General features: G+C 59.2%; 9 protein-coding genes across 9 annotated transcripts; 5 read left to right on the top strand and 4 right to left on the bottom strand.

Moving 5' to 3' along the window:
* Position 1: 1 nt before the first annotated feature.
* Positions 2 to 1,390, top strand: J7T54_008559 (putative isomerase YraM; the record flags this gene model as incomplete). The annotated part of the gene is made up of 2 exons (XM_051510314.1): positions 2 to 489; positions 1,015 to 1,390. The coding sequence occupies 2 exons, from the start codon at positions 2 to 4 to the stop codon at positions 1,388 to 1,390; spliced, it is 864 nt and encodes a 287-aa protein (XP_051358765.1).
* Positions 1,391 to 4,392: 3,002 nt separating this feature from the next.
* On the top strand, positions 4,393 to 7,398 carry J7T54_008558 (GTPase-activating protein-like protein; the record flags this gene model as incomplete). Its single annotated transcript, XM_051510313.1, has 1 exon — positions 4,393 to 7,398. The coding sequence occupies one exon, from the start codon at positions 4,393 to 4,395 to the stop codon at positions 7,396 to 7,398; it is 3,006 nt and encodes a 1,001-aa protein (XP_051358764.1).
* A 421-nt stretch (positions 7,399 to 7,819) lies between these two features.
* J7T54_008557 (uncharacterized protein) lies at positions 7,820 to 8,419 on the bottom strand (the record flags this gene model as incomplete). Its single annotated transcript, XM_051510311.1, has 2 exons — positions 7,820 to 8,281; positions 8,396 to 8,419. The coding sequence occupies 2 exons, from the start codon at positions 8,417 to 8,419 to the stop codon at positions 7,820 to 7,822; spliced, it is 486 nt and encodes a 161-aa protein (XP_051358763.1).
* A 553-nt stretch (positions 8,420 to 8,972) lies between these two features.
* On the top strand, positions 8,973 to 9,729 carry J7T54_008556 (Ribosomal RNA-processing protein-like protein; the record flags this gene model as incomplete). The annotated part of the gene is made up of 2 exons (XM_051510310.1): positions 8,973 to 9,024; positions 9,083 to 9,729. 2 exons carry the CDS (start codon positions 8,973 to 8,975, stop codon positions 9,727 to 9,729), a joined length of 699 nt encoding a protein of 232 aa, XP_051358762.1.
* A 329-nt stretch (positions 9,730 to 10,058) lies between these two features.
* On the bottom strand, positions 10,059 to 10,985 carry J7T54_008555 (inositol oxygenase; the record flags this gene model as incomplete). Its single annotated transcript, XM_051510309.1, has 1 exon — positions 10,059 to 10,985. The coding sequence occupies one exon, from the start codon at positions 10,983 to 10,985 to the stop codon at positions 10,059 to 10,061; it is 927 nt and encodes a 308-aa protein (XP_051358761.1).
* A 1,504-nt stretch (positions 10,986 to 12,489) lies between these two features.
* Positions 12,490 to 13,249, top strand: J7T54_008554 (uncharacterized protein; the record flags this gene model as incomplete). Its single annotated transcript, XM_051510308.1, has 4 exons — positions 12,490 to 12,533; positions 12,602 to 12,728; positions 12,799 to 13,152; positions 13,223 to 13,249. 4 exons carry the CDS (start codon positions 12,490 to 12,492, stop codon positions 13,247 to 13,249), a joined length of 552 nt encoding a protein of 183 aa, XP_051358760.1.
* Positions 13,250 to 13,429: 180 nt separating this feature from the next.
* On the bottom strand, positions 13,430 to 14,416 carry J7T54_008553 (uncharacterized protein; the record flags this gene model as incomplete). The annotated part of the gene is made up of 2 exons (XM_051510307.1): positions 13,430 to 13,928; positions 13,986 to 14,416. The coding sequence occupies 2 exons, from the start codon at positions 14,414 to 14,416 to the stop codon at positions 13,430 to 13,432; spliced, it is 930 nt and encodes a 309-aa protein (XP_051358759.1).
* Positions 14,417 to 15,813: 1,397 nt separating this feature from the next.
* Positions 15,814 to 16,518, top strand: J7T54_008552 (uncharacterized protein; the record flags this gene model as incomplete). Its single annotated transcript, XM_051510306.1, has 1 exon — positions 15,814 to 16,518. One exon carries the CDS (start codon positions 15,814 to 15,816, stop codon positions 16,516 to 16,518), a length of 705 nt encoding a protein of 234 aa, XP_051358758.1.
* A 196-nt stretch (positions 16,519 to 16,714) lies between these two features.
* J7T54_008551 (uncharacterized protein) lies at positions 16,715 to 19,102 on the bottom strand (the record flags this gene model as incomplete). The annotated part of the gene is made up of 1 exon (XM_051510305.1): positions 16,715 to 19,102. One exon carries the CDS (start codon positions 19,100 to 19,102, stop codon positions 16,715 to 16,717), a length of 2,388 nt encoding a protein of 795 aa, XP_051358757.1.
* Between the last annotated feature and the right edge of the window lie 6 nt (positions 19,103 to 19,108).

The raw sequence follows: 19,108 nt of genomic DNA, 5'->3' as shown, positions 1-19,108 counted from the left end.
CATGAAGAAACTAGGCGTCACGCTGACCCCCTCAGGCGATGCGCTGCGCCATATGGCCATGGACTCTGCGGTCACGGCCACGGGAGCAGAGCAGCAGGCTGAGCCCGTGTTGGATGCGCCAGCGGGTAGCTTGCACGGCAATGCCAGCAGCAACCTGGACGCGTTACCCCCAGCCACAGCTCTGGGGGATCACTTGGCCAACGAACCTGACTGGCTGGACATTGACAACATCATCCAGAGCTTCCTCCACGGACGTGAAGGAGCCCATGCGCCCCCTGGTTTCGAGCCAGACACGGCGTGGCTGCCAGCTCCATCTCTGCACAACATGGCTGGCGCACCGTCGACGACGGCGGCGATGTATCCTCCATCGACTGAGAGCAGCGGCTACTTCCATCCCCAGGATGAGAGCGGTAGCAGCGATGGGTTTGTGCACGACCCTTTGTTTGGCTTCAATGGGTCGACGACAGACTCGTATCACTATGCGTCGTGGTGAAGCCAGCTATACCAAAGAAGTGAAAGGATATTGCGACTCAAAGGAGCTCAAAATCCGAGTGGTATCTCCTCAAAATCACCCTCGCAATTGTTGGTGGTCCTCCCATTCGTCTCCACACCCATTCCCGCGGCCCATGTCCAGCGGTGCAAGATGAAGATGGCTTCCCATCTCTTCCCAATTGGCACACTTCGGTTTATAAATGACATGGGCCTGTCCGGGGCCACGCCAGCAGAGCTGACGATGATCATATCCATGTCATGTTGGGACGTCTGGGGTCGCGTGTGTTCTCACAACGTCTTGCTCACCACGTATTATCATCAGAGCAGACACTAGCCTTTTCAGCTACAACGCATATTCCTACAAAGCCGCTCTATACTTCCCAGCAGCAGCCTGTGCCAAAGATTTACTGGCCCATCACACGCAACACAACGGCTGTCAAGACCACACCTCGCAGTCGATGCGCCTTGCCCTGCGTCCTCATGCGCGCGGGGACATCCAAGGGCATGTTCATCCACCGCAAGGACCTCCCAGATAACCCGGCCCGACTCGTTGGCTAAGAAGACATCAGATATCCGCGTGCAGGCTTACTCGATGGGTCTGCCGCATCCAAGCCTGCAGCCGACGGGTGCCGTGTGTCTGGCGTCGGCGCTGTGCTCGCCAGGCACAACCGTCGCGGAACTCGCGGGCCAGGCAGTACTTTGTGATGGTGATGGTGATGCCCTGCTCAGTCCTAAGAGGACGCCGTCGCCGCCTGTACCGGGCGCGCATGAGCGCAGCGTCATCATTGCGCACAGCAAGGGCACCATTCAAGTCGGCGTCCAGCTGGATGAGGCTGGTGGTGTCAGGGGCTGCACCGTGTCGAGGACGGCGAGGAGGCTGTTTGAGGGTAAAGTGTGATATTATGTAGAAGAGGCGTAGATGAGAATAATCAATGAGTGATACAAGTGGCTTGGCGTCCATAGAGTTACCTTTAGAGGATCTAATAGTTGACATTCAAGTGTGAACTGAACCCAAGTAACCACCAAACAAACGTCACCAGGGTCAGAGACATCTGTACCTAATTTTTCGGAAAGCACACCTTCTTGAGCTCATCCAGGGCACGACTCATGCAACCCGACCAGAACTCGAAATCATGAGCAACTGCATATACAACAAAAATAATTTGCGAGTCCTTTTTCTTCCTGTGCAAGTCTGTACTAGACTTTTCGACGACGAAGTCGGAGGATTATCGCTATCTCCAGGGTAGCACCAGTGCTTGATCCTCTAAGTTAACTTAACGTTAACTAACGTTAGTTAACTTATGAATTGCTGATATCTGCGTACCCTGAGCCACAAGCCACACCATCCACTGAGTCATGACTCAAGCTAGGCTCGCCACAGACGGCACGCTCCGTCGTCCAGCCTAGCTGAGGTCAATCAGGAGAAGTCTCAGGCTGACGCTCCGTGCGTCCAATGAGCGGCCAAGAGCATTCCCCAGGCGCTCTCCTTTCTTCTTCAGATTTGAAGGCGAGACATTTCGGCACAGATTCATCTCGTCTGACTGCCCTGCAGATCTACGTGAAAGACGCAGTTAAAAACGGACGAGATGAGAATCATGAGTTGACCGAGCGAGTGGCAACAGGCCGGGACGGACGGGTCTGCCGCTCGTCTAGCCGCCGCTTGGCAGAAGGATTGGAACGGTGGATGGAGATTACTGAATAAAGTTTGCACTGCGGACGCAGGCATGCGACGCGATTGTCCGTACGCGACGTGATTATTTACCAACACCAACAAGACACGACGGGCGCGCGCACAGGAGGAGTAGGCAAGTAATTAAGGACTAAATAAAAGTTGGAATCGTATACGCGAATGCATAATGCGAGACAATGGACGCGATGTAGGGCCGACGCTAATCGAATACCTACGTACGTTCCAGGCAGTGCCAGCGCAGAGAATGCATCTCGAAGCCACGCGGAGATCATGGAAACGGGCATGCCATCGGAGATTGACGAGGGCACTGGTGGTTTGTAGGGGAACTAGTCTAGGGAGATGAGCGTTCCCACGTTGCTGGGACCCGGATGACAGACGTGGGGAACAGACACCCATGCCTGGTCTTTCGGACGGCATGCTGTCAGGTTTTGTCATTTGCGTCTTTGACAATCTACGGAAATGAGCGGCGCCAGGGGACAGTGCGCCTAGTTGTAAGCACGCCTGAGCCTGCCATCATTGCCATGCGACGAATGTCCGGGGTCTGGATCCTCCTCCGGCTGGCCTCCCGTGAGGCTGTTTGATTGGGTTTGATGAGCGTTTGCTTGCATTGACTCGAGGACCGCAGGCGGATTCGCGCATGGTCCTGGTGACGTTGCGAGCATATCATCTGGGGCTGCTGACAATTACCGTGCTCCAGCAATCGACCGATCAATGGCGAGTTTGTTGACGCGATCAGGCATATCCTTGTTTGGCAGCGGGAGGAGAAGGGCTACGTAATTCATAAGGAGGACATTCTCCAAGCAGCAGCAACGTCCGCGCGTCTACGTCCATACAGCGGAGAATATAGCGCTGGACAAAGTCGTAGAAGCAAGATACTGACAGACCAGGCTTGAAAAGTTGGTTTTCAGGTCACCAGATAGATAATAATAAAGACGTAAAGTACGTAAACGGTGGTAGAATCTAGGAAGCACTAACAGCCCCCTAGGCCGTGGGCCGCCGGTGCTGCAGGGCGGGTCTAGCGTCAGGCACCAAAAGCGCGCAGGCAGGCAAGCAGTCCAGCATGCGGACATTATGCAGCAATAGTGCAGCAAGCTGCAGGATATGCGGCATAATTAATGCAGGGTGCCACTGCCAGTGAGACTTGCAATGAATCGCTGAACATCGTCGACGGCATCGGACAGGGCAGGAGCTCTCGAGATTCAAGGAAATCGGTCGGTGGCCGACTCTGGTCATTGACTCGAGTTATCACTTATTGCAAATGCAACTCCAACTGCAGCTGCTGCCAGCAACGTCGCGACATCTGGGGGACGCCCGTCCGTGCAAGGATTGTCAAAATTTTCCAGCTTTACCTGCTTCGAGAAGGCGGATGCGATCCGGTGCATTGCATAGACAGAGTGACAAACTGGATGGGTGGATCTGCTCTGAGAAGTCTGAAGTTTGCCTGTCTGTCTGTCTGTCTGTCTGCCAGTCAGCGGCGTGCAGCGCGCTGGGCTGGGCTGACTGGGCCGACTGGGCCCTACCGTCCCGCGGAAATTGCGTGGCAGCGTTAGCAAGCTTTAGCCGGTGGGCTGCCTAACGCAGCTGGCGCTGCTCCAGTTTAGTCCTCTCCGCCCATCGCAAGGGAAGCTTGTGATGGAGAACTGACTGACGGCTGAGCCTCAAGCGATTCGTTTGTTCACTTCATCATTCATTCATTCAACGCTCCTCGGCTCTATGCGTGCGTGCGTGCGTGCGTCTCGCCTCGGATTGGATCTGACGACACACACTCCTCCACCATCATCCGACCACAACGTCGTCACCACCTCACCTGGAACCTGACCATTGCCTCGACACTCCTTTTCTTCCCACCCTCCATCTATCACGACGACGACATCCCGTGAGCCGAGACCGCCCACCAGGAAAGCGTGCACCGAGCACACCACACCATCGCTCGTTCAACACCTCACCATTGTCTGTCTCTCCCGGTCGCACGACACGACTGGCCCACGGGGCAGTTCAGCGCCACCAATCGACGGCCACTTCGACGACTAGTCACACCGCATACGCGAGCTTCGACCGTCCAAACCGCCATGACTCCTTAGCGATGCCATGCTTCTGACACAATCGACAACACTCGCTCAGACATCAAAATCCACCGCGAGCTCGAATTCAGGGTACACACTTGTTGAGAGCCGCAACACACAGACAGGCTTGGCTCGAGGGGCGCCACCATGATGCCCATGGCCGTGTCCAACCTCAACATGAACAACCACTGGCATCCGGACGACGGGCGTCATCGAGCCATGACCGCGACCACTCAGCCGTCATATCAGCATCAGCATCAGCATCAGCACCTCCACTACCAGCCCGACCACAACCCATACTACGATCAAACACATGCGTCTCCCCGTGGCATGCCGCCAGCCGTGGCTGCCAGGACCACTCCCGACGCTCTCCCTCCTCCGTTTCACGCCAGCGCGCCTCGCTCCGTGCCCTCGTCATCGCGCTCGGCTCGCCGACCACCGCCAGCGCTGACTTCGCCGCGATGGGACTCACTAGGTGGCGGACAGGGCGCACACATGCTCGCGAGCCCGACCTCACCTCGCTTGCCGCCCTCTCTGCGTTCCCGGCCGACTACACCGGTCACAGCAGCCTACCCCGACGCACATGACTCCTACAGCGGACCCCCCTCGCGGCCTCTGACGGCCAAGACATCCTTCCCGGACATACGGAGTGCCGAACCGGCATCCGCGCCCGATTTGAACTTTTCCCGACCTCGAAAACAGAGTGTGCGGCAGCCTCTGCTGCCAACGCCTTCAGAAGATGGCCCCGAGATGTTCCAAAACCCTCTGCCGAATCCGTGGCGTCCGCGGCGGCCGTCCGTCTCGTCCAACGTTTCCGCGTCCACGTGGGCGCCGGGCATGTCCCCCACGAGCGGCGAGTTCTCTGACGGCCGCGCGCGTATGAGATATGCAGGGCCACCCCCGGTCTCTGCCACACGTCAACATTTCAGCTACGGCAACCGCATTGACAGCACGGGGTCGGCGCCTCCCATGGGTGGGACGGCGCCATGGGTCAGTGGGGATGAGGTTCGGTCGAGTTTCAGATCCCAGCTCACTGCCTCATCCGCCCCTGGCACCGCCAACACGGAGAGGAGCAGCATCATGACCAAGGATAGCTCGGCCACATCCTTTGACGCGAACCACGATCATGAGGAGGATCACGTGCCGGACGCGGACGAGCCCAGCGTGGAAGATGTTATGGGCATGTATGAACAGGGCTTTGACGATGACGACGACGGCGATAACGAGGAGGAGAATCTTGCCGACGGTGATAAGTACAACGGTGCGGCCGCGGATCCTGTGCAGGGGGATCGTGATGATGACACCCAGCTCCAGCTGCGGCAGGCTCGGAGCCGCGACGCGAGTTCGGACCGGGCCGCCACTGATGTGGACGAGCTGTACTTTTCGAAACATTCGACGTCTGATCACAGTGAGCCGTCTCAGCCTCAGCCTCCGCCTTCAGCACCAGCGCCCCCGATCCAGCCCGTGATTATCGAGGAAGACCTTGCGCCGCCAACCCCGGCCCAGATGCAAGCGTCGAAGCTAGACGCGGAGATTCGACAGTCACGCATGTTCTTCAGCTCACCGGCCTTTATGGCTTCCGTATCGCACCTGGCCAACGCGGACGTGCTCGAGGAGGAGAAGCGCGATTCTGGCAAGTCGCTCGAGTCTGACCCATCCGAAGGTCCGCAGCCTATGCTCCGGCGCGATATCCACGCCTCCACAACCACGTCGCCGCACTCCTCGATACTGGCCGCCATGCGGGGCGTCAGCTCATCGCCCGTGTCACCAAGCAGCCCCATCACGCCTCTCAGCCCGGCGCCGACCGCGGTGGAGGAGTCCGTGGAGCCCGAGGCCCCGGGCTCGCGCGACCGCTACGGCTTCAAGAAGGAGACGCAGCACGTCAGCCGCAAACAGTACGATAGGTGGGACCGCAGCTACTCCGAGTACCTGGCGAGGCGGAAGAAGAAGTGGGTGGCGTACCTGAAGGAGAGCTCGCTGATGACGGACGAGCCGAATCGGTTCCCCGGCATGTCGCCCAAGACGAAGAAATTTGTCCGCAAAGGCATCCCGCCCGAATGGCGGGGCGCGGCCTGGTTCTACTACGCGGGCGGGCCCGCCATCCTGGCCAAGTACTCTGGGCTGTACGACAAGATGCTGCAGCTCAAGGCGAAGCGGGTGGACGTGGAGGCCATTGAGCGGGACCTGCACCGGACGTTTCCGGACAATATCAACTTCAAGCCGCCGGGCACGTCGACAACGAACGCGGGCAACGGCAAGATTGCCGAGGACGACACGGTGCAGGCGCAGTCGGACGAGCCGCCCATCATCTCGTCGCTGCGCCGCGTGCTCTTTGCCTTTTCCATCTACAACCCCAACATTGGCTACTGCCAGAGCCTCAACTTTATCGCGGGACTCCTGCTGCTGTTTGTGGACACGGAGGAGCAGTGCTTCTGGCTGCTCAATGTGATCACCAACATCTACCTGCCCGGGACGCATGAGATGAGCCTGGAGGGGTCCAAGGTGGACCTTGGTGTTCTGATGACGGAGATCCGGGACACGATGCCCGCGGTGTGGGACAAGATCAGCGGCGAGCTCGAGGCGCAGCCGAGCACCAAGTCGCGGCCGTCGACGGGCCGCTCGATGCGACGGCCCAACTTTCGCCGGCGCGACCATGCGAGTCTCTCGACGGAGCGGCTGCCGCCCATCACAATGTGCATGACGGCTTGGTTCATGAGCTGCTTCATCGGGACGCTGCCGATTGAGACGACGCTGCGGGTGTGGGACGTGTTCTTCTTGGAGGGGTCCAAGACGCTGTTTCGGACGGCGCTGGCCATTTTCAAGACGGGCGAGTCCGAGGTGCTCGGGGTGACGGACCCGATGGAGATGTTTGGCGTGGTGCAGTCGATGCCGCGCAAGATGCTGGACGCTAACGCGCTGATGGACGCCTGCTTCAAGCGGCGCAACGGGTTCAACCACCTCAGCCAGGGGGCGATTGAGGAGCGACGCCAGGAGCGGCGCGACAAGACGGCGTCGGACAAGAAGGGAGGAGGAGGGGGGTCGCGCACGGTCAGCGGGACGACGACGGACAATGAGGATGGCGCGCGACGCGTGGGCACGCTGTTTCGGCGGAAGAAGAGGGACGCATCGAGGCCGCGGGGCGGCGAAGCATAGGGCGCGGCGCGACAGCAGGCGGGAGGAGGAGGATGCTTTTGCTAGGCGTTCCGGGCGGTCATGAGTTTGACAGGCTTCTTTTTCATTCTCTTTGTTTTGGTTTTTTTCCCTTTTGGCAGCGCACAGGGCACTGGCCTTTCTCGACAGGAGGAGGCCCTATTTACGAATCACGGATGCATGGCCACAGTACCAGTGGGGGGTGAATTGTATATCTTTTGTTTGCACTTTATACCTTGGGTAGACGAGACGAGAGGAAGGTGGGGATAAAAAATCATGGTTCACGTACAAGGACGGATACCTTGGTGTGGTGAAGAATAGAAGCAGAGGTTCATTCCTCATACGATTATATGCATGAATCACCCGCTGAAGTGTCTCGTCTGTCTCTGTACTTGTGTCTTTACATGACGGCCCACCTCTTACACTATGATGCCGAAGCGGGAAACTCGGGCTCGCCCATGGCGTATTTCGCGACGTACGTCTTGGCCTTCTCCTCCCAGGCGGGCCTGTCCCTTCTGTACTCCTCTGCGATGCGCTCCTCGAGGGGGTCGTCGGGCTGGGGCTCGATCATGAGGTTGCGGACGGCGTCGAGGACGGCGCTAATCTTGGTGCTGGGCTTCCAGTTCTCGCTCTTGAGGATACCCAGGCAGACGTTGCCGAGGGAGTCGTCGGTGACGTTGGGGTGGTAGACACGCGTGACGAACTTGAGCGTCGGGGGCTTGAAGGGGTAGTCGGGCGGCAGGGAGAGGACGAGGCCGAACTGGCCAGGGTGCAGGGCGGACTCGGGCGGGGGCCGGTGGATAATGTGCCAGGTGTGCAGGGACTGCGAGGGGGGTAGGCGGATGGTGAAGCCCTCGGGGGGGTTGGCGTCGAGTTCGGCGTGTTCCTGGTGGTGGTGAGTGAGAGAGTGAGTGAGTGAGTGGTGGGTGAGAGGGAGGGAGGTAGGGCGTGGGAGCTATGGAGGGGAAGGACGGGCAACATGGCAGAGGTGTGTGCGAACCTTTGCGAGGCGTTTTGTCGACATGATGGCTGGCTGGCCGGAAAGTGAAGGACTGAGTGTGTTGGATGCTGGTGTGAAGTCGACGGTGATGTGTGGCACGCGTGCAGTGGGTATCAAGGTCGGTCAGTTCAGGTCAGGTCAGGCATCTCACTATGACGATGGTGGGGTCGGATCAGGCGTGGATGGCTCTTGATGAGCAGTCTGCCTTGGTCAATGGACTCTGCGAGCAACAAAAAACAAATAAAGGGGCTGTTTGCTTGATGACTGGCGTTCATGAATGCCTGTCTTGTCTTTCCATCCGGAAACACTGTCGAAGAGATATTCGTCGTCGAATTCATGTTTGCTCCTCAGCAGCACTGCACAGCTCCGTTCACGGAGCCATCTCCATCGTCTCGGTGAGCGGTGAACGGTCAACCCCACCGCCCAGGCCACATCACCCTCACCGAGCCGGCGACTGCTCACCTTACTTTTTTTTTCGCTTTATCGCGGGGCAGAATTTCCACGGCCCGGGACAGCGAGAAAAGTTTCCAGCTGCCATCAACGGCAGTCAATTTGTCTTCTACCAATCCAATCAGACATGGCGCCTCCTGAAGCGCAAATGCCGTTCATCAAGAACTTGGCTTCCTCAGGTGAGCTCATGTCTCCTCACCACGTCCGGCCTCGCATCGCTCGCTGACCCTTTCACAGACCGCAAATTACGAACAGCCTCCCTCGAATCTCTCCAGCTCTTCCTCTCGACCCGCTCCGCTCTCACTGTCGCCGACGCAAGCAAGCTATGGAAGGGCCTCTACTACGCCCACTGGATGTCCGACCGACCGCTCCCACAGCAGCGTCTCGCCAACGAGCTCGCAGCCCTCGCGGACGCGCTCCCCAACGCGGCGTGCCTCGCGCCCTGGTTCGACGGGTTCTGGACGGTGCTGGGCCAGGAGTGGCCCATGATCGACAAGCTGCGCCTCGACAAGTTCCTGCTGCTTGTGAGGCGGGTGTTTGCCGTCCAGCTGCGCTGTGCGAGGAAACACGGGGACGACGTGGAGCGCACGCTCCAGGACTGGCCGTTTGAGGCGAGCGGGGATCTGCGAAAGGTGCCCCTGGGCCTGCGACTGCACATTATGGACATTTGGGTCGACGAGCTCGAGCGGGCTGAGTTGCTCGCGCCCGAACACGGGGAGTTTGTGGCACGGATCGGTGTCATGGTGGAGGGCCTCAAGCACTGCCCTATCAAGCAGGTCCGTGAGCGGGCGAGGGAGTCGCACGACGACCCGCGGCTACCGTGGGGCGTGGAGAAGGAGGTGGACGAGGACGAGGACGAGGAATGGGGCGGTCTCGATGATTAGTAGGGAGGGGTGGCTGGCGTCTGGCGTTGGGATGGTCGCAAGCTACGGTTGTCGACCTTTTCGGAGCATTGAACTCTACGTTTCGACATTCGTGCCCTGGCTAGATGTGCACGCTTGACGTGCGCAGGGACTGATTACTACGACTTTCCGCTGTCACTCATTCTTAGGAGTGAACAGTTCAGCATGCCAAATTTCCGCACGCAGTCACTCATTCGCTATGGAACGATCACGCCAACATCAAATCATAATGGCACATTCGTGCGTCAATTCATCGCTAATGCCGTCTCAAACGCCGAAAATTCAACTACCCAGGTCCCAGACTATGCCCCCTACCACGCCAATTCACCCTGCGGAAAGAACTCGTCAATCAGGCCCATGTAGTAGGGCTTGAGGTCCTCGACGCGGGGCACATCGTCGCTTTTGCTGTACAGGTCGTAGGGGTTGAAGGCCTGGACGGCCTTGAGCATGGCGTGGTCCTTGTCGGACATGAGCTCGCGGTAGGCGCCCTCGCGGTGCCAGGGGTAGAAGGAGTGGTAGCGGATCATGGCAAGGGCGTCGTCGGGGAGGGTGCTCTGGTCCTTGACGACGTGGTAGAGGTACTCGTCGTGGCCCCAGCTGAGCATGACGTTGTCGAGCCCGCAGCCTTCGTGGTAGATGCCGAGCGGGGAGGCGTAGACGGGGTCCCGGGTGTCCGGGTTGGCGGCAAAGGTGTCCGGGTAGATAATGCGCGGGTCAAAAGCGAGGCCGACGGGGAAGGTGTCGCCGACCACGTCCCACTGGCCCTGGGTGCCGAGCTCGGGGAAGAAGAGCATGAGCTTGCCGAGGTCGTGGATGAGGCCGGTGACCTGCATCCAGCGCGGCTTACCGTCGCGGCGGATGGCCTCGGCGCTCTGGAGGAGGTGCTCGATCTGGCTGAGGCTCGTGTCCGGGTCGCTCTCGTCGACGAGCGTGTCGAGCTTCTCCATGGCCTGCCAGATGGTCATGCGCGGCCGCGGCCGGCTCGCCGAGTAGAAGCGCGCCCGCGCCGCCAGGTTGTACGCCACCGTCTGCTTGGCGTGCTGCTCCCGGTAGAAGTTGCGCACCCGGTCGCAGGCGTCCTCGTACTGCCGGAACGTGGCCTTGTCCTTGGTCGCGTCAAACTTGGACTGCGTGTCGTACTTGATTGAGTTGACGTCGTCAATGGCGTCCGAGATGGACTCGAGGTGCTGGCCGAGCGTGTGGTCGTCGGCCACGTCGGCGAGGGCTGTGGGTGCCATGCTGGTGGGTATATGTGTATGCTTCAAGGTCTTCTGGGAGGTGATGGAGAAAGGGTATCGATGTTGTTTATGAGCTTATATCAAGTATATTCGTAGCGATGAGAGTGATAGACATGAGTCTGATGTTCAGAGACTTGAGTCTTCTTTTAACCCATCATGGCCCCCCAACCCCTCTTACCCGTCGTTCATCGTTCTCTATCAAATTCTCCGCAGTTCGAGGCATCTTCAAGTCCATGAGGTATGCGTCGCCGGCGCCAGTGGACGTCACTCCACGCCAAGGATCGTGTGCTGTCGTCGACGGAGAATTGTGTCGTGTCTGAAAGGGGCATCTGGCGCCGGTGGTTGCCATGAGAAGAGTTCGGGTCGTTCTAGCGCGCCAATGGAAAAGAGGTACTGGGGACAGAATTGCCTTTCCTGGAACGATCCACAAGGGTCCTGATGAGCCCTGAGAGCTGATAGTTTGATCGTGGCTTCGCTGACGTTCAACAACTTGAAGAAGACATAAGGTACGTACAACAAAACGACAAGGCCACAGGCTGTCTACTTCTCATCAACAAGGACCGCTCCCAGACCCGAGTTCTTGGTGCGTGGGTTCCCATACGTCTCGCCAGGGCCGTGAACATGAAGTCATCCCACAGCAATTCCAGTCGGCGACGACAACTGCTCCGGTTGAAGGGCCCACTGCACATTGATGATCAATTCTTCACTGTTCAAGTTGAGGGGAGCATCTGCATCAATCTGCATCACCTATCGATAGCAGAAGTTGTGGAACAAAATGTCACGTGAGCGGGCCCATTTAACACGTGATCGCGATACGTACTCGGTCTTCGACTGACCCGCTTTGCGCTGACACGCTTCCACTGACTGCTACAACTATCGAATCTATTGCTGTAGATCTCATCTCGTATCCGGGCTGTTCGGCCGCGCGTCAGTGCAAAGTATAAGTAGCCGGCGGCAGCAAAATGCCGTATTGCTCGGTCCAGAGCTGACGTATTCGAAGGCCGGCCGCTGGACCCTGGAGGGATCTTTTGACAAGGCTAAAAGTAGAAGCGCGACATCTGGACGGGCCCTGGTCTAGGCTCTACTTGTAGACCCCATTGCCGTTCTCTTCAGTGATCTCACAAAGGTACAGACCTCGTTGCATCGGCCAACTTCTCCTTGATGGACGTCTGAAGGACGTCTGATGGACAGGTCGCCCATTCTCACGCAGCACAGCGTGCCGCGACTGCGTCCTCGCCCGACCTCGACGCCCACTGACATGTCTGCTCCAGCCCCCGTGTCAGGAAGCCAGTCTAGGCCCTGGCTAGCCCGGGAGGGACTGGAGGAGGCCGCCTTGCGGAAATGACCAGGCATTCATAGTCATTGGCCGGCTCGTTGCATTTCGTTCTTTGTTGACCACTACGTACATAGAGTCATCTGCAAGTAGGACGTTTCAGTTGCTCATCATAGCCAGTACCTGCGGCGAGCTCGGGCTGACAAGAGGCATCACTGTCAAGCAGAGGCTATGATACGTTTCTCTCTAGCAGCCGCGGTGTGTGTCACCGTGGAGTGAGTCCCCCAAAGAACGACGATCCGCAATTTCGATCCGGATGGGAAGTGCCGCGCGTGCGTATTAGCGATGCTGCCCCGAGCGCAGGGCCCAGGCTTCTATTGGAGGCGCCCGAACCAACACGAGCTGACGGCTCACCGCGGGCGCCCGAGATCCGGACTCCGGAGAGGCCTCAGCTGGCCGTTGGCAGACAGGTGAGGAACATGAAAAAGGGCTGGCTCATCCACCTCAGGTCCCTGGCCAGGCTGGTCTCACCCGCCACAGCGGCCAGACCAGGATAACATGGCGCGGCGGATCTTTGTGATAGTATGCGCACTCTGGCTGGCCATGTTCACAGTCGCCCGGCCAGTGACGACCACCGGCTACGATGAACTCACAAACACACTATTCACTGACGCGGGATCGCCGTCCTTGCTTGACATGCTCTGGAAGGCACCGCACTACATCAAATCAAGCCTGCAGACGCCGTCGACATGGTACGCCTCCTCGCGTTTGCAGCCCATCTTCTGGTCCCCTGCTTTGGACACCAACACGCACACCTCTCTCGACGCCGCGTCCAAGTTCCAGGTCATAGACGACGGTCTGGACAAGGTCAAGAGTTATTCCTTGCTGATCATGGTCAGTGGTTCCGCCCCACGCGAGCGAATATTGCCAAGAGAGTCACGGCTGACCGACCGGGCGAATGCAGAACATAATCCTCGACTATACACACTGATGCCGCCGCCAAACACACGACTTTCAATGTCAACAGGCTTGGAAACACGACACGGCGACACAGACAGGCCGCTGCAAAGACCAAAGCGCTACAAAATCCAGTAACTACCAACGCCCATAAAAGGGTATAGGAAGTGCATACATGACAAGCAAACGGGCCCAGCTTCACAAAAGACCATTATTAACACAGCCTGTGCCATACCCTCCTGAGCCTGCCCACGCCAGACCTCGTCATCATCATCTTCTTCTTCTTCTTCTCCTTCATCTCCTTCTTCTCGTCACGCCTCACATACCGCAGCACACGCATCAAGCTGGCCACGACCACAGTGTCCTCAACATCCGGCCGCCCGTGCAGCAGGAGCACCCCCTCGCTGTAGTGCTTGGGCAACGCCGCCTCAAAGTGGGCGTGGTGGTACACGGCGACAATGGTGTCGTCGCTCGCAAACATGCCGCCCGGCACGGACGTGTCGACGAGGACGTAGCACAGGCCGCCCAGCTCGACGGGGTGGATCTGCCACTCGAGGGGCCGTGGTCCCCCGGTGAGCGTGAAGTGAGGGTGTGTGCAGAGTCCGGACGCTGTCCTCTTGCTGGGGAGGGGGAAGGTGGGTGGTGGCATGGAATACGTGAGCGTGTCGTGCTGGATTGTGGCGGGGTCGTCGTGCACAGTAGGAGGCATTGACCTGCTCCTCGTCAGCTCTCTATCCTCCGCAAGTGTCATAAAAAGAAAAAATACCTACAGCACCGCCTCCTCACCCATGCCTAGCTTCCTCTCGCTCACGGCGACCCAGCTGCCCTGCGCATCCATGTCCACGAGGAAGCCGACGTCGCCCTGACCAGGTCGCCCCGTCGGTTTCCGCATCAGGCAGAGCTTGGTCTTGAACTCGGTTCCACCGACCTGCGCATCGCGGATGGTGTCATGATATTCGCTGCTAATGTTGTAGAGCGGTAGATGGGTCGTCGTGTCGCGGTGCCACGGCACGTAGACGGCCCTCGTCAGGTGGGCGAGAGCCGAGGGCGCGCGACGTCCGATGCGCGCATCGATGGCCTTGACGTCCACGGGTCGCTCGAGGCCATAGGGGTGGAGCCTGCAGAAGGCTGTGATGCCGAGGGGGATGGCCATGTTGTCTTTGTGATCCTTGCCTGTAGAGTCAATGCGATTGTCGACCATGCTGGCGCTGGGACCTGGGGGGGAGAAGGCTTGGTTTTGTGCTGGTGGTCTTGGTACCTTTTCTCCTCATTTGATGTCTTGGGGGGTGAATCATTCACCCTTCTTGTGCTGTCGTCATCTGGCCAAGACATCCATCTCTCCTTCTCCCCGTCTGCCTCGTCGTCTCAGGGGCGGAACTTCTACAAAGGGCAGAAACCAGCGCTTGTGTTGGTAATAATACTATCTACCGCCTGTCCACTCATCGACGACAGCCGGGATCCATTTGTCCCAAATCGGCAGTGCTGCCAACCGGGATGCCCACTAGGACGTGGAGACGAGAACCCCGGAATCGCTGCATTCGGAAGACCTGTTCATGTCTCGGCTGGTATGTCAGCGTTACCAAGGTTCCACGTTTTGTTTCGCATCATGAACTTACCCCGATTGCCTTTAGAGTTTCATGATGAATACGCGATCATTTGCAGCCTCGAGGTAGCGGCCTGCTGGTGTGGCAGTTGGGCAAAATGTCCAGGGTAGGCTGAGCACACGACGCGAGGACGGGATCAACGCAAGGACGCCAACCCACATAGTCAGACAGCAGCCTTGATCCCACAAGTTAAGAGATTAGAAAAGCATGTTCGTAAAGCTTGAACTACAAATCGCGGGATAAGAACACTTGCTGCTGCGGCAACTTGCGGCACATGAACTGTGTATTGTCGTGTCTGTCTCGCCAATCCGAATTCCCTGCGCCATGCCCAGCCCAGCCCAGCCCAGCAGCCCAGATCTTCCGTCTGCGCCTCAGGCTCCATGAACACAGAGCACGCGCCAAAGCGTAATGATCCTCCCACTTCCCGCAACAAGGGACCAGATCGAGAGATGGCGCTGCTCATCGTAGGGACCAGAAACCGGCAAGGCAGACGCAACAGCACTAGATCCAACAAATAAGAATAAGCTACGTGGGCCTGCCTCCCAAAGAGGTATCATATCGGCCGATGAATTGAGCCCTACCCGTACCAAGGGAGAACAAGGCACAGCCGATGACGCCCGCTTGCCGACACGCCACGGCTCTGGAGCCGCAAAGCCTCCGTCTGGGCATCCCCAGCACTGCAAGACCCAAAGAAGCTAGGCGCGAGGTGACGTGAGGAGCGGTCGCGGCCGGCGAGTGAAGCGTGCGGTGCAGACGTGCAGGATGCACAGGGACGCACGGGGATTGGCATCCAGCCTTGGCCCTCATCCCTGCCTGCGTACGCGAGGGTTGGGTTCAAGTGACGCCATGGAGTTGGGGTCCAGAGGCCATTCATTGTGACATTCCGTACGTATTACGCACCAAGGCTGAACAGCAGAGCCAGGATATAAAAGAATGGCTGCCTCCTTGGCCACCTCTATCAAACAACCACTCAAACACAGACCGACACCTAAAAATGGCCCCCAAGACTCTGACCGGCCTAATGGCCCTCTCGGCCCTCTCCTCCGCCGCCGTGCCCAACCAGCGCCGCGCACAAACAACCCAAGCCCTCCTCCTCCCCGTCGAGGCCCCCGAGGACCAAACCCTCTGGGCCAGTGTCATCACCGCCGACGCCTCGTCGACAGAGTACCTCGTCGCCTGCCAGACAGCCTCTGCCACCCCTGACGCCTGTGACGGGCCCTACACGGGCGTCACACTCACGCAGGGACCCCAGACGATGGACGTGAGCATGGGCGGCAGGACGTATGCCTGTGATATTCGTGAGCAGGACGCCCTCTGCGAGATCACCCAGCAAGACGACGAGGAAGATACCATGGAGACAGAGACCATTGCCAGACACCAGTGGGCTACTGTGGCCGTCGCCGTGGCAGAGCCTACGGAGATTCCCTACCTCGAGATGCGCACGCCCAAGGGGGGTGGTAGGGGAGGCAGCAGCAGCAGCAGCAGCCGGAAGGGCTCGGGCTCGGGCTCGGGCTCGGGCTCGTGGAGGAAGGGCGGCTCCACAGGCAATACCGGCGACGAGGAATGCGACAGCGACGACAGTGACGACAGTGACGACGAGCAGTGTAAGAAGAAAAACAAGGACAATGCGGGTGCCAAGGTCAAGCGCGCCGGCGTGGGCGTTGCCGTGGCGGCCATGGGGTTCGCGGCGTTGATGTAGGGGCAAGGGGACTATGACGATGATGAAGCATGTTTCATGAAAGCGATACCATTTATTTCTGGCCTGTACTATTATTATCATAATCCAAGTTCCACTGTCCTGCCTGAAAGAACCATCCCGATCTGATATGACACGAAGCATGATAAAGGTATCAATCCCAAGCACTACAGGCCGCAAGTAGTCTCCGATATGATGGCTAGTGGTCGACCTGCATGGCCTCCTCCCCCAGGGGCGTCGCGACAAGCCACGAGAGCGCCAGCCTGACGCTCCTCCCCTTCCTCAGCGTCACGAGCCAGTCCACCGCGCCCGTCTTGAGCATCTTGACCTCGGCACGTCCCCACTGGCCCTCGTCCGCCTTCCGGCCCGCCTCGCCCACCTCGGCGACCTCCTCCTGTTTCTGCTGCTGCTTCCCATCATCTTCTTGGTGTTCTGCGCGCAGCTTGTCCGGGTGCAGCACCTCGACGCGGACGCGCTCGTCCTTGGACACGGGCACTTGGTCCTTGACGACGAGGCGGATCGAGTCCGCCGAGTGCGTGTTCTCCACGTACACGCTGCGCATGTAGATCTTCCTCTCCTCATTGTACGACACGCCGCCGCTCCGGCGCACCTCGGGCGTGGCATACACGACGCGCACCGCGTGGTCGACACCCAGACCCAGCCGGAGCTCGGCGCCGTCGCCGGGGCATCGGGGCAGCGTCGTCCGGCCCATGAACCCGCCGTCCAGCGTGACGCCCACGGGACCCTGCAGCAGGATGTTGCGGCTCGTGTTGGCAATCGTCGCCGTCAGGTACGCCGCCGCCTTGAGCTTGGGCACGACCGTGTGCGTGAACTTGATGGCCGACAGGTCGATGGTGCTGATGCGCTGCTTGGCGCTTGTCGAGCTGGGCGCCAGCGTCTTGGGGCCCTGCAGCTCGTACACTGTTGCGAAGCCCGTCTGCTCGATGAGCGAGTTCTGGAAGGCGAGGTTGGGATCCTCCCGGGGCGTCTCGTCCCCACTGGATACGGAGTAGCCTTCCTCCTCCTCCTCGTCCACCTCGGCCCTGAGCGCTCTCTGATAAGACCGCATACCTCCCCGAGCCCGCGTCGTCCTGTCAAACTGATCCGCGTCAAAGGTGTGCTGGGTCAGGTCCTGAGCTTGAGCCTGCTGTGCTTGAGCTTGAGCCTGCTGCTCTTGAGCTTGAGATAGTGCTGAGCGTCTGGCGCCAAACAATCCAGAGCCAGTGGGCGCAGCCTGTTGTTGCATTGACTGCATGCCCCCAAAGAGGCTCTGCTGCTGCATCTGTGGCGGCGCTGGGAACGCTCCCTGGGCCCCAGGATTCTGCTTCTGCCTCGCCAACTCCATCCTCTTCTTGTTCTGCTGCTCCAGGAGCATGAGCTGCATCTGGTAGTCTTGGGTGGCGCGCGGATCGTTGGCCGCGAAACCAAACATGGCTTCCCTGTTTGCTTTGCCCTGTTTGGTCATGGAGGCGCCCATGGTCCTCTTTTGATGCTCCTCGCGCGAGTACAGCAGTGGCACCCCACTGCCGCCTCGCTTGATGGCCCACTCGCGGAGCTCGGGCGCCTTGTCGGCGAGACTGGACGACGTGGCCTGCGAGGTGGACAAGGTGATCTTGCACTTGTCCCAGGTCTCGCTCGTGGCGTTGGTAAGGAGCGCGTCAAAGCAGAGCGTGCCTGTCGCGGACTTCGTGCTGAGCTGCAAGTCGTAGCTGGGCGCCCAGTAGGCGTCGGACGTGACGTACGAGAGCAGCAGGCTGCAGGTCTGCCCGTGCGACGGCAGAGAGGCGCTGACCTCGAGCTGGATGCGCACCGCATAGACGTACTTGGGCCAGAACTTGCTGCGCTCCGTGCGGATGCGTCGCTTCTCCTTGATCCGCTGCTCCTCGGCTCGCGAAGCCTTGAGCTGCTCCTTGACCCGGTTGAGTTTGGAGAGGCGCTTCTGGCGGCGTGCTTGGGCTGTCTGCTTGCGATGGCGCTTGGTCAGGCGGCGTATCTTGGCGTCCATTCTTTTCAGGAGCTCATCTTGGTGGCGCTGGTCGGCTTGCGCGGCGAGGAGACCCCGGTAGTTGTTCTGGCGGAGTCGCTGGTACGCCTCGGATGCCTCCTCGACATTTGTATTGTGCTCGGCACGGACATTGGTGATGTAGCCGTCTAGTGCGCCGTTGTTGTGCTGTAAGCAGGAGATGCGATGAGAGGTGAGCTCCTTGCTGTCCATGATCTGCTGCCTCTCTGCCTTGGCAGCGCGCAGCTCTTCATCCTCCTTGAGATCCTCGTCATCGTCGTTGTCATCCGTGTCGACGTCATCTGAGCCTGACAAGATATCCTCATCCTCGTCGGGGTAGACGTCGTCGAACTGCTCCGTGTTGGCCAGTCTCTCGACGGTGATGTTGGAGATGGTCGCCTCCCCACTGCCTTCGACCTTGATGGAGTGTTCGTCCGTGGTGGGCGAGAGGCCGATGATGGTGACCTCGTTGGTGCCGGGCTGCAGCGGGACGTCTCCGACCTCGCGCGAGATCTGGGCGCGGGCTGGGAAGAGCGTGATGGATGTGGTGGGCAAGGTGCGCAGGTTGTACTCGACGGAGCTCATGGTGTC

Source organism: Emericellopsis cladophorae, assembly GCF_022114955.1.
Source record: "Emericellopsis cladophorae strain MUM 19.33 chromosome Unknown NODE_91_length_55592_cov_114_994524, whole genome shotgun sequence".
NCBI classification, from domain to species: Eukaryota; Fungi; Ascomycota; class Sordariomycetes; order Hypocreales; family Bionectriaceae; genus Emericellopsis; species Emericellopsis cladophorae.
Note: the sequence above shows the minus strand (reverse complement) of the source record. Positions and strands in the feature narration are given on the sequence as shown.